Below are 12,530 nucleotides of genomic sequence, written 5' to 3'. Positions count from 1 at the left end.
TTAGCTATGCAGTGAACCCAAGACATAACAGAGCTGCTATACTTGAGGCTGTGTATTTCTAGAGTGTTAAATAGACTGCTGGTAAGGCTAGTCCTCTCCCATTATCCTTTATAAACCTGCAATAAAAAACCTGTAGTATTCTATTGGTGTAGCTATAAATGCATAAGGTGGGTCTCTGATCCATAAGAGTTAAATGGATACCCAGTGAATCTTGGTGACATCTGGTAGAGTGTACTTTAATGCAGTAGTTCAATACAGCTGCATGTTGACTGTAAGTTTAGTAAGGCAAATGGAAAGCTGAATGTGCACTGAAATCCCATCTAATAGGCGAGGGCTAAAACATAGGAAAGCCCCTTCACCAGAGGATTGTAAACAATGTATTCATTGGTAGCTTGTCTATCGCCATGTAATTGATGTAAGACCCTGCAACAGATTAAGATGCGGCAGACTGCATGAGGAAATGTCAGTCTGGCTGACCACATCAGTTCCCGGGTTAGTTGAATGGCTGAGCCCATGTCAAACAGATAATGGAGGTTTTTCTTGATGGGGGGTGGGGAGAGAGGAATATGGGTCACAAACTTAAATATAGAGATTTTTAATGGGGATTGGGTTTTGTGAAGTAACAGTATTGTTAGCCATTCACAATAATGAATATGAGCCCTTGCATTTTGTTTTGATAAGGAGTAATCAGTCTCTTGTTCTTGTGTTAAATCCATTGCATCCATTTAATTTTTTTGCCTTTTCTTTTAAGACCCTTCGTAACACTAATCTCTGCTTATTTGACCTCGGATCTTACATTGAGCACTGTTTTCTCTTCTCCAGAAATGATGCCAGCCTTGATGAACATTTTGTCTGCTTCACTTATAAGTGTATTTGCTCCTTTTTCATTTTACCTGAGACATGGAATGCCATCCCTCCTCTGATTTGCCTTGCCACTTCTCTTGTCTTTTTAATTTACTCTAAAATCTGGCCTCTTCTGTGAAGCCCACAGTATAAGAATCAATATTTTCTATTCATAATTGAAAAAAATCTTAACTATAAACCACTATGATCAATGAAAAAAGAAAAGGAGTACTTGTGGCACCTTAGAGACTAACCAATTTATTTGAGCATAAGCTTTCGTGAGCTACAGCTCACTTTATCGGATGCATACTCTGGAAAATACCGAAGATATTTTTATACACACACACACACCATGAAAAAATGGGTGTTTATCACTACAAAAGGTTTTCTGTCCCCCCAAACCCACTCTCCTGTTGGTAATAGCTTATCTAAAGTGATCACTCTCCTTACAATAAGAAAAGGAGTACTTGTGGCACCTTAGAGACTAACCAATTTATTAGAGCATAAGCTTTCGTGAGCTACAGCTCACTTCATCAGATGCATATCGTGGAAACTGCAGCAGACTTTATATATACACAGAGAATATGAACCAATACCTCCTCCCACCCCACTGTCCTGCTGGTAATAGCTTATCTAAAGTGATCATCAGGTGGGCCATTTCCAGCACAAATCCAGGTTTTCTCACCCTCCACTCCCCCCCACAAATTCACTCTCCTGCTGGTGATAGCCCATCCAAAGTGACAACTCTTTACACAATGTGCATGACAATCAAGTTGGGCTATTTCCTGCACAAATCCAGGTTTTCTCACATCCCCCCCACCCCCATACACACACAAACTCACTCTCCTGCTGGTAATAGCTCATCCAAACTGACCACTCTTCAAGTTTAAATCCAAGTTAAACCAGAATATCTGGGGGGGGGGGGAGGAATGTTTGGATGAGCTATTACCAGCAGGAGAGTGAGTTTGTATGGGGGTGGGGGGGATGTGAGAAAACCTGGATTTGTGCAGGAAATAGCCCAACTTGATTGTCATGCACATTGTGTAAAGAGTTGTCACTTTGGATGGGCTATCACCAGCAGGAGAGTGAATTTGTGGGGGGGGGGGTGGAGGGTGAGAAAACCTGGATTTGTGCTGGAAATGGCCCACCTGATGATCACTTTAGATAAGCTATTACCAGCAGGACAGTGGGGTGGGAGGAGGTATTGGTTCATATTCTCTGTGTATATATAAAGTCTGCTGCAGTTTCCACGATATGCATCTGATGAAGTGAGCTGTAGCTCACAAAAGCTTATGCTCAAATAAATTGGTTAGTCTCTAAGGTGCCACAAGTACTCCTTTTCTTTTTGCGAATACAGACTAACACGGCTGTTACTCTGAAACCTCTCCTTACAATGTGTATGATAATCAAGGTGGGCCATTTCCAGCACAAATCCAGGGTTTAACAAGAACGTCTGAGGAACAGTGGGGGGGAGGAATAAACAAGGGGAAATAGGTTACTTTTTAAAATGAATCAACCATTCCCAGTCTCTATTCAAGCCTATTTCCCCTTGTTTATTCCTCCCCCCCACTGTTCCTCAGACGTTCTTGTTAAACCCTGGATTTGTGCTGGAAATGGCCCACCTTGATTATCATACACATTGTAAGGAGAGTGATCACTTTAGATAAGCTATTACCAGCAGGAGAGTGGGGTGGGGGGAGAGAGAACCTTTTGTAGTGATAAACACCCATTTTTTCATGGTCTGTGTGTATAAAAACATCTTCTGTATTTTCCACAGTATACATCCGATGAAGTGATCTGTAGCTCACGAAAGCTTATGCTCAAATAAATTGGTTCGTCTCTAAGGTGCCACAAGTACTCCTTTTCTTTTTGCAAATACAGACTAACACAGCTGTTACTCTGAAACCTATGATCAATGAGTAATCACATTATTGTATTGTAGGCCCTTCTTCCGCAAAAACCAATAACTGAAGTGCCACCTCTTGGATTCTGAAGTTTGTCACTGATGTTTTTTCAGCAAAGCTGAGGACTCTTACTGTTCGTTCGTCTATACAGGTTCTTATGCTGTCATCTCTGTAGTGTTGGAGCTCCCAACATCTTTTATATGTGGCTTGTTCTTTCTTTCATCCTCTCCCCAGGGAAACATTTTAACCTCTTTTTCCAAACAGCCCATGACTTGATTTTTCAGAGATGCTGAGCATGTACTGACATTCTCTTGAATTAGGCTTAAGTGTTGTATGAGGATCCCTGTACCACCGTGGAGTCCCATTCTTTGTGTATTGGTGTGCTCTCTTCCTTTCTATACTGGCTCAGATATCTCATCTAAGGATAGTGCCTCATTCTCTGTTAAAAATTGTTCTTAGATGATATATAGTACAGTGCTTGGATTCCTCGAGATACCATTTGACATTTTTTCAGCTTGTGTAAGATAATCACAATCCTGCGCAGTTCAGTTTCCATACCAAAGACCTCCAAGGAACCATGTAAGTGCTGCAGGAAATGGTGGGAATCTGGGATGTTCTGTGAAACAGTATTGAACAAAAGGTTTAACCCATCTCATGCAAGTATGCTCTGTCTACCTAAATTTCCTTTGAAGTTTTAATTAGCTGTGGTGCTTTTCTTCCCATAATGTGTAGTAATGTTGTTGTGTAACAGCTGCTGTTCCACCCCAGAAACTGTTAGTGCTGGATGTAGCATTGTTTACAGTGTTGTCTATAAAGCACTTGGGGATGAAAGGTGGTATATGAATGTAAGATGATTAATGTGAGGCAAGAGATGCCATTATTCAGAAGTATCTCGCCATTAGTCTTGTGTATGAATTGCAGCTGCAGTCATATCTGCAGCAGAGGAGCCAACCATGGGGAATATTCCAGGCATTCTGAAATAAGCAAGAAGAGGCAGGGCTTCCCGGAGTATAGTCTAAATGAAAGTGATCTCCACACTGCTTTTACTACTAAATGAGTTTGAAAGTATTAAAGATCAAAAGGAATGGTTTAACTGCTTCCCCACTGACTCTCTTCCTTTTGCACCTTTTATTGACAAGTTCATTATCCTTTCCATATCACCTCAAAACAGCTCTATAGCAGTGTAACTTTTTTTTGCTTCTCTTCCACAATTTGGTTGCTCCAGCGAGCTATTTGAATGCCTTTGCAATAATAAGAAGGTTTAGAAGTTACTTCTAATGTCTCCTTTTGTGTCCAAATGAGATTTTTTCTTTTAAAGGCATCGTTTGCTGGACGGATTGTACTTAGGGCCTTGTAATGCATTGTCCATACTGATCACAAGACATTCTGAAATTTAAACAGTAGGAATGGCCTAAAAGGCTCCTAAAGTAGTGCTCTGTTTTTCACAATATTTCATTACTATAAATCTAACCAGATTTATACCATTACATTTGGTGCTGTTTTTTAGCTAAAGGTAATTGTCACTAGTCCTGACAGTGATAGAACTATTCAGAACCCATCAAATAGCTGTTTCTGTAGCCTCCATCATCTTTGGAGTGTACTGTCAGCTTCATCATTAGATGTCCACTCTAGCGGCAAAACATGCACTACTTATAGTTTGGAAATAACTATTTGAAGCAATTGAGAGCTTTTAAACTTTAAAATTGATCTTGAATTCTCTGACCATTGTGGTTGTCTTCCTTGTGCTTGACTAGATTCCCATTGGAAATAGTTATCCACACTTTGTTTTAATTAAGTAAATAGACACTAATAGTCTAAAACTTTTTAAAATCTGCCTTTTCTTTTCTGTGATTTCCATTTGAGATCTGGTTATTTTTTCTTTGCTACTCTTTCTCAGCTGTCATACTTTAGCTCTCTTGACCGTACGTTTTTTCATTTTTCTCTCATTTGAACATTTATAAAGTGAAATACATAAAAGTAGTCGGAATGGAAAAGTTGATCAGCCAGATGTTTATATTGAAGATATTTGGATCTCTGTTTCATCAAGGGACAGCGCCTGGCTGAGAAATTCAGTCTCATAACCTGCTGCTAGTCAGGGAGATACCCTCACACCTGCAGAGGGAGACATCTGTAAAGGATGTGGAATTCCTTTCCTCTGTTAACCATGTGGTGTTGCTGTTGGAACACTAAAGTGAATGAGAGATGACCACTGTCAGTTCAATTGTGCAGTAAGGTGTGAGCAGCACCAGTGCTGGAATCTTATGAGAAGCAGCAGAAACAACAAAAAATTCAGCTGTTCTCTGGAAAGTAAGGATTGGGGAGAGGAGAGCTCTCTCTCTCTCCACCCTTACTCCCCCACAGTTTCCTGATATTGTATCGAAAGGGAACATTGCAGCTGCAACATGAAATTCACAAATCCGGTGAACTTCATGGTTGCACTACAGGCAGCAGTGAAACAGGCCAAGGTTCTGTCAGTTTCTAACTAATGTGTGAGACAAGACAGCAAAGTGAAACTATCTTATTAATTACTGGCAAGTAAACTTCTCAGACCCTATGTAAAGGCCCTAACTAAGCAGTAGCAAACTATACAGTTTTAAATTTAGAGGTATACTTGTCACAGAGTGTGGGGGAGTCCAGGCCCTGCATCCTTCTTCGTGGGATTCACTGAGACTCTCAGCCAGCCAGTAAAACAAAAGGTTTATTGGACAACAGGAACACAGTCTAAAGCAGAGCTTGTGGGTACAACCAGGACCCCTCAGTCAAGTCCTTCTGGGGGAGCAGGGAACTTAGACCCCAGCCCTGGGGTTCCCTGCGTTCCACCACCCAGCACCAAACTGAAACTAAACCCCCCCCTTGGCGGGCTCTCTCCTGCAGCCTCTGTTCACATTCCTGGGCAGAGGTGTTACCTCCCACTACTGGCTCAGGTTACAGGCTCTCAGATCTCCCATTGAAACTCCCCTGCCACATTCCCAAGTCAACACTCCCCCCTCCCTGCTGCATCACATCTCTCCCCCCTTCGAGACTGAACTGAGCGGGGTCACTCTGACCAGTGACCTGGGGAAGTTCAGGGCCCCCTCTCCGGGACAGCACATCTGCTATCAGGTTGGCACTTCCCCCCTCCCTGCTGCGTCACAATACTGTTGGCTTAAAAACCACAATTTGAAAACTTACCTATTGTTAAAAGCATAAACAAAGATTACTATAAATGAGAGATTAGAGAGAAAAATCTTTCTGGTAGTTTTTCTGCACTTAACAGCACTTTGTAGGTTCCCAGATTTGCAGTTCCACTATAATCAGTTTTCTCTGTTTATGCTGGTCTGTCACGCAGCAACAGGGGAAGAGAAGAACATTTATGAAAATAGGAAATTTGCGATTTCCTACTTTGTATGGCAAGTGATTAGAAAGCCACAAAAATGTGAGGTGAATTCATGTATGTGTAGAAACAAACATGTTTTTAACTCTGTTAAGCCTAGTTTTCCAGTTAACTGTCTTCCTTTATAAACAAAAGTTTCTCCAGTCTGAGGCATGTAAGAGAGTGCCCACCATCCCCTTTTCCATTTTAATCGAGCCATATATTTTTGGATGATACTGGAGTGGAAAAGAAAGGAAAGAAAAGTTGTCTTGGACTGAGGCGTTGTTAGGCAAAGCTTCACCCTAAAGCAAATGGAAACAGCAGTTTATAAATTCGCCATAGGGTATTGAGATGGAAACTCTTAAGAGTCTTCAGCAGAATCTTGGGGTGTGATTGCTCTTACTGTAATAGGGAGTATGGATTTCTGCTCTTCCTTACAAAAAAAATTAATCTTCTCTCTTTCAGTCTGTCTTACCCTCTTAGCCAGAAGAAAAACTACGCGCACCATTAACCCTGTGGAGCATTGCAAGTCAATCCAATGGCGTCCTCTACTGCTGTGCCTGTAGGATTTCACTATGAAACAAAATATGTTGTTCTCAGCTACCTGGGGCTCTTGTCACAGGAGAAGCCACAAGAGCAACATCCTCCCTCGTCTCCAGGTAACGTATTTACATGTGTGGTTGCTTTATCAATTAACTGTAGAATTGAGAAATCTGTCTTGTATGTATGTAAAAAGTGCAAAAAGCGGCAGCTAGACATGTGTATCTCACCTGATATGTTCATTTTTAAAATAACATGAAGACCTGGAGATAGAAACAAAGCAGTTCACATCTAGTTCACTGGTTTAATTTCAGCTGAGTCCATAGTGACTAAAATTTATTATCACATTGTTGTTTGTCATATATGAACCACATAGGTGGTCTCAGTATAACTCAGTATTGTTCCTTGACGTTAGCAAAGCTTTTGACACGGTCTCTTTTGACACAGTATTCTTGCCAGCAAGTTAAAGAAGTATGGGTTGGATGAATGGACTATAAAGTGGATAGAAAGTTAGCTAGACTGTCGGGCTCAACAGGTAGTGATCAATGGCTCCATGTCTAATTGGCAGCCGGTATCAAGTGGAGTGCCCCAAGGGTCGGTCCTGGGCCGGTTTTGTTCAATATCTTCATAAATGATCTGGAGGATGGTGTGGATTGCACCCTCAGCAAGTTTGCAGATGACACTAAACTGGGAAGAGAGGTAGATACGCTGGAGGGTAGGGATAGGGTACAGAGGGACCTAGACAAATTAGAGGATTGGGCCAAAAAGAAATCTGATGAGGTTCAACAAGGACAAGTGCAGAGTCCTGCACTTAGGGCGGAAGAATCCCATGCACCGCTACAGACTAGGGACCGAATGGCTAGGCAGCAGTTCTGCATAAAAGGACCTAGGGGTTACAGTGGATGAGAAGCTGGATATGAGTCAACAGTGTGCCCTTGTTGCCAAGAAGGCCAATGGCATTTTGGGATGTAAAAGTAGGAGCATTGCCAGCAGGGACATGATCGTTCCCCTCTATTCGACATTGGTGAGGCCTCATCTGGAGTACTGTGTCCAGTTTTGGGCCCCACACTACAAGAAGGATGTGAAAAAATTGGAAAACGTCTAGCGGAGGGCAACAAAAATGATTAGGGGATTGGAACACATAATTTATGAGGAGAGGCTGAGGGAACTGGGATTGTTTAGTCTGCGGAAGAGAAGAATGAGGGGGGATCTGATAGCTGCTTTCAACTACCTGAAAGGGGGTTCCAAAGACGATGGATCTAGACTGTTCTCAGTGGTAGCAGATGACAGAACAAAGAGTAATGTTCTCAAGTTGTGGTGGGGGAGGTTTAGATTGGATATTAGGAAAAAGTTTTTCACTAGGAGGGTGGTGAAACACTGGAATGCGTTACTTAGGGAGGTGGTGGAATCTCCTTCCTTAGAAGTTTTTAAGGTCAGGTCCCTATTTAGTTGGGGATTGGTCCTGCTTTGAGCAGGGGGTTGGACTAGATGACCTCCTGAGGTCCCTTCCAACCCTGATATTCTATGATTCCTCAGAAGATATATTCTTGATGTCATGCTTGTTGCCGCTCCTGAGGCTTTTTCTGCAGTCGCATTTTTTGGGCAATCTCCCACTCATGCTTTATCCACTGGGGCTGGGTTAAACAGGTATCAGACTTTTTAAAATCACTGTCTTAATTCTAGCCTTGCTTGCAGTGGGTTTAGACAACACTGTGGTATACACACTTGTGCCCTGTTTATCTTAGTGCTTCTGCTGTAGCTGCAGTCACCAGTAGTACGGTGGTGGGATACTTCCAGCAAAATGCTAGTGTAGACCAGGTTAGAGAAGTCAAGCATTGCATGGATCATGGACACAGTTCCTCCAGAGCAGATCTTAGGCATACTGGAAGTGGGTGCAGTCTAAAGGAAGCCACGACTGCCATAGACTATTTCTCTTGCTTTGTGGATATAATTTTAGTTTTCAGGGTTAACAATCTGACATCATTATGGAACTGAATTATGTTTTTTAAATTGTATTTTGTTCTTTTCTGGTAAGTAGAACTGTTCTGAACTGTATAGCAAGACAACAGAAGTTATAGCAAATAATGCAGGGAGACTATTTACCTCTAATACTAGTATTTGGATCATTCTCCCCACTTGTGTATTAAAGGGCTACGCTCTCTTCCTTCAGATACCTTATTTTTTAAAATAATTCTTCCACAAAGACTTTCACTGTTAACCTACCATTTGGGGAAGAGGAAGGAATAGGGGAAATAAGCAGTGCTTGAACAGTGTACTCCTCTAATGTAGATTATAAATAGCATAGGCCAATTACTGTGTCTTCCCTTATTCTTTAGTGCCAAACATTCAACATATAACCATAAATTATGTGTAAATATCTCATATGTTTTGGTGGGTTGTCCCCTTTTTTACTAGTTATTTATTTAGGAAGTATTAACAGGTTTACAAATCCTTGCCATGTAAATATCAGAAACAAAATAATAATCATTACAATAGTGAGCATTTGTTTAAAGAGAAATTATGTAAAACTGTAGTCATCAGATTTGACAGGGTGTTACTATATTAGAGTGACAGGTTCAGAGTAGCAGCTGTGTTAGTCTGTATTCGCAAAAAGAAAAGGAGTACTTGTGGCACCTTAGAGACTAACCAATTTATTTGAGCATAAGCTTTCGTGAGCTACAGCTCATCTCATCAGTTCTTTTTATATTACACTGAGTATCATTACATCGTCTATGACAGGTTGATTTTTTTTAAAGTGAAATCTCTGATTACACACATTTAGCAGACCAGAAATATCAAATATTAATATTCAAAAAAATTGGACACGCTGGAGTTTCTTGCACGTGAATGTACTTTGACTTTTTTCAGTAAATGGTAACCAAATATTTAAATATCTAGTCTCTGTTTCTTTTGCTGGGTATGTAATTGGTTCATTAATTTTTCCATAATAACTCTCTCTCACGTTATTTTGAACTATTCTGTTAGAGTTGGACTTTTTTCTTTTTCCAGTGAGAGGCAATCAGTAGCATAGCAGCTATTAGCAGATGAGATTGATTTCCTTTTGTGTGACCATTTCCATTAGAAAGCCACAGCAGGATTACCAAAGGATCATTTAGTAAGAAATATCCCACAACCTGAAGTGTTTGGTTATGAATTGCATCTCAGTACTCTCTAATGACTGGACATGTGCACCATATATACATAAAATCTCCTCTTTCACCACAGTTTCTCCAACGTTTATCCCCATTCAATCTATATACAGTATATTTTTTTACCCTCACTGGTATGAGGTACCATTAAGGCAGTATCTTAGACATTTTCTTTTATTGTGCCACAGACTGAGGTTTCTGGTCCTCTTTTCCAGATCAGAACCCATTCTTCTGGAGTAATTTGTCTGTCCAGATCCTTTTCCCATCATGTCGTCTGTAGACATTTTTTTTTGTGCAGAAAGTTGTCTGTAAAAATTGATATTAGTTAGTTACGTTTTTGTTTCCTAATTGACTAGACTTCACTGCTTCTATTAAAGTTAGTTTTCTGTATAAAACAGTTTTTCTAGAAAGCTGAGAAACAATGCCTAACTTGAAAGCACTGGTATGGAGAGTGGGCAGGTTAAAGTTAGTTTTAATCTCTAAATAAATTAGAAAAGTTTTTCTTGACTAGCTGACCAACCATTTGTATTCCATGGCTCTCCCAGTTTTTAAAGCTCTCTGGTTCATTAATTTGGTTAAGATCTGGATTTTTTACAATGCATGACATTGGAGGAGGAGGAAAAATAATTTCTCATCTGTAGTTCTATCCCAAACCTATAGATTATCCTTTACTAAAGAATGTGAGGTAATTTCTGGAGGGTGTGATATTTTTTATTAATCCATGGTATCCTAGCAATGTTGCACAGACACAGTTTTCTTGTTGAATAAAGACCCAGTGTTTGGCTGGGTTAAATCTCCCGTCAGTCTACTACTACTTTGAGCTGGCTGGCTTGATAGTACCATAGAATATTTTGAACAGCTAGTCAGTCAACTCTTTTTAATGGGTCTGTACAAAGTATTTGCACCCTTGGTCTTTTCTTATTCTGTATAAATTCTAACATCCTCTGTGTGTTCCTGCTAGGGTTTTAGTCTGGAATGATTACAGAAAGATTCTGAAACAAGAAAGATATCCTTGGCAAAATATTTATTTTGACTGTGGCTTTTCTTCCCAATCAAGAAATTGCATTCTTCCCCACCTCTCCAAATCTTTATTTTCTGAAGTAGTGATTTGACATTTACATCATAGAGCTCTTCTAGGTTGTTTGAGATTTGAGTTCCCAGGTATTTTATAGAATTTGTTGCCCATTTGCACCCAAATGACTTCTGGAGGAATGACTTCTCAGAGTCTGGCAGATTTATAGTTAGCATTTGATTTAGCATAATTTACTTTAAATCCAGATGCTTTCCCAAAGTCATGGATTTGTTCAGATACTAATTTTAGGGTCATATTTTGTTTAGATAAAAATGCTACATCATCTGTATATAAAGCTACTTTCTGATGTGTTCCTGTCAGTTTTATTCCTGTGGTAGTCATTGTTCCTTATCCTCTGTGCAGAAGGCTCCATGGCCAGTGGTAAAGGAGACAATGCACAACCCGGCCTAGTTGTTCCTCTGTGTAATTCAAGTGGGAGATTTAACCCCATTATCTTGTGCAGCTGCCTTGGGGCTGGTGTAAAGAACAGTTATCCATGTAAGGAACTGCGGGCCAGTAATGTCCCTTTGGGGCTAGACTTGAAACAGAAAGTTTCACTCCATCAAAAGTTTTCTCTGCATCAAGTGATAACAAAGGAATTGGATCTTGTTTAAATCTGCAATTATGGATGATTCCAAGTACTCTCTGAATATTGTCTGACATTTGTCTATCCTTAATACAGTTTGACCTGCATTCACAAGAACTGAGAACATGGACTGCAATTGGCCAGCCAGTATTTTTGTTAAATTCTTTGTCATGATTCAGGATTGCCCATTTTTAATGTCTCTCATGCTAGTAGCTCTTGTATTTCAGCACATATTCAAATCAAGTTACTAGGGGAGGGAAATCCTTAAAACTTTTTTTCCTTTAACTAGCATATAGAAATACACAAGTACTGAATCAGAATTACGGAGGTTATCTATCAGGATTTGCAAAAAGTAGAGAAATGAAGGATGTAGTGTCAAAGTATTTTTGAAAATTGCGAATATCTCTGTGGCACTAAGTTCATACTTCAATCTGTACAATTAGTTTATTAAAACCAAAAAAATTATCTGTTTGTACTTGGGTGTCAGTGTAATTTCATCTCCTGCTCTGTCAAAGGACAGGCACCTGAGTACCAAGACACCCATGCATTGTCGCATCTATGATTTATCTGTTTCATAAAGCTATTTGTGGGAAAGCATGGGTTATTTGACTATCACAGGAGGTGTGACCATGCCATTTCCTAATCTGCGATAACTACATTTTGTTTCAATAAACACACATTGGGTAAGAACAAAGCCACTATTTGAAATAGACATTTTCATTACTAGAACACAATATTCCAAGAGGAATCAGTATTTTTCTGTAACTCAAAATTATTTTCTATGTTTGCATAAACAGATCTGAGTTGTTTAAAAGTGGGGAGGAAATGGAGAATCCCATAAGCATTTAATTAAAGATCAATACTGAAACGGAATTAAGAGCAAAATATCAGTACAAGTTTTTGTATTCAACTGACATCGAAAGCTAGTAAAACACAGAGCTTCTGAGCAAAGATAACTAACTAACAAGTCTGCTATTTAGAGAACATAGACAAGTTTGCTTATGCTGCAGAGGGATGTTGTCTCAGACATGCTCTTCGTTGTTCTAGGACAGCAATACTTTCAAAATTTGTTCTTTCCATCCCC

At 40.0% G+C, this 12,530-nt stretch overlaps 1 protein-coding gene across 6 annotated transcripts in view; it reads left to right on the top strand.

The window, feature by feature from the left end:
- Nucleotides 1–12,530, top strand: part of BCL2L13 (BCL2 like 13) — an 82,938-nt gene that overhangs the window by 5,170 nt on the left and 65,238 nt on the right. For 5 of the 6 annotated variants that reach the window (XM_084634139.1, XM_084634135.1, XM_084634137.1 and 2 more), the window contains one exon: nucleotides 6,565–6,758. In XM_084634139.1, the coding sequence (XP_084490265.1) occupies nucleotides 6,638–6,758 (121 nt within the window). In that variant the 5' untranslated portion in view covers nucleotides 6,565–6,637. Of the gene's footprint in view, nucleotides 1–5,784; nucleotides 5,850–6,564; nucleotides 6,759–12,530 lie in introns of those variants that run through there. The other variant, XM_084634140.1, reaches the window with a different exon arrangement.

Source organism: Lepidochelys olivacea, assembly GCF_965140295.1.
Source record: "Lepidochelys olivacea isolate rLepOli2 genome assembly, chromosome: 1".
In the NCBI taxonomy this organism is placed as follows: Eukaryota; Metazoa; Chordata; order Testudines; family Cheloniidae; genus Lepidochelys; species Lepidochelys olivacea.
The sequence above is the reverse complement of the archived record's forward strand: the minus strand, read 5'-3'. Positions and strand labels throughout refer to the sequence as shown.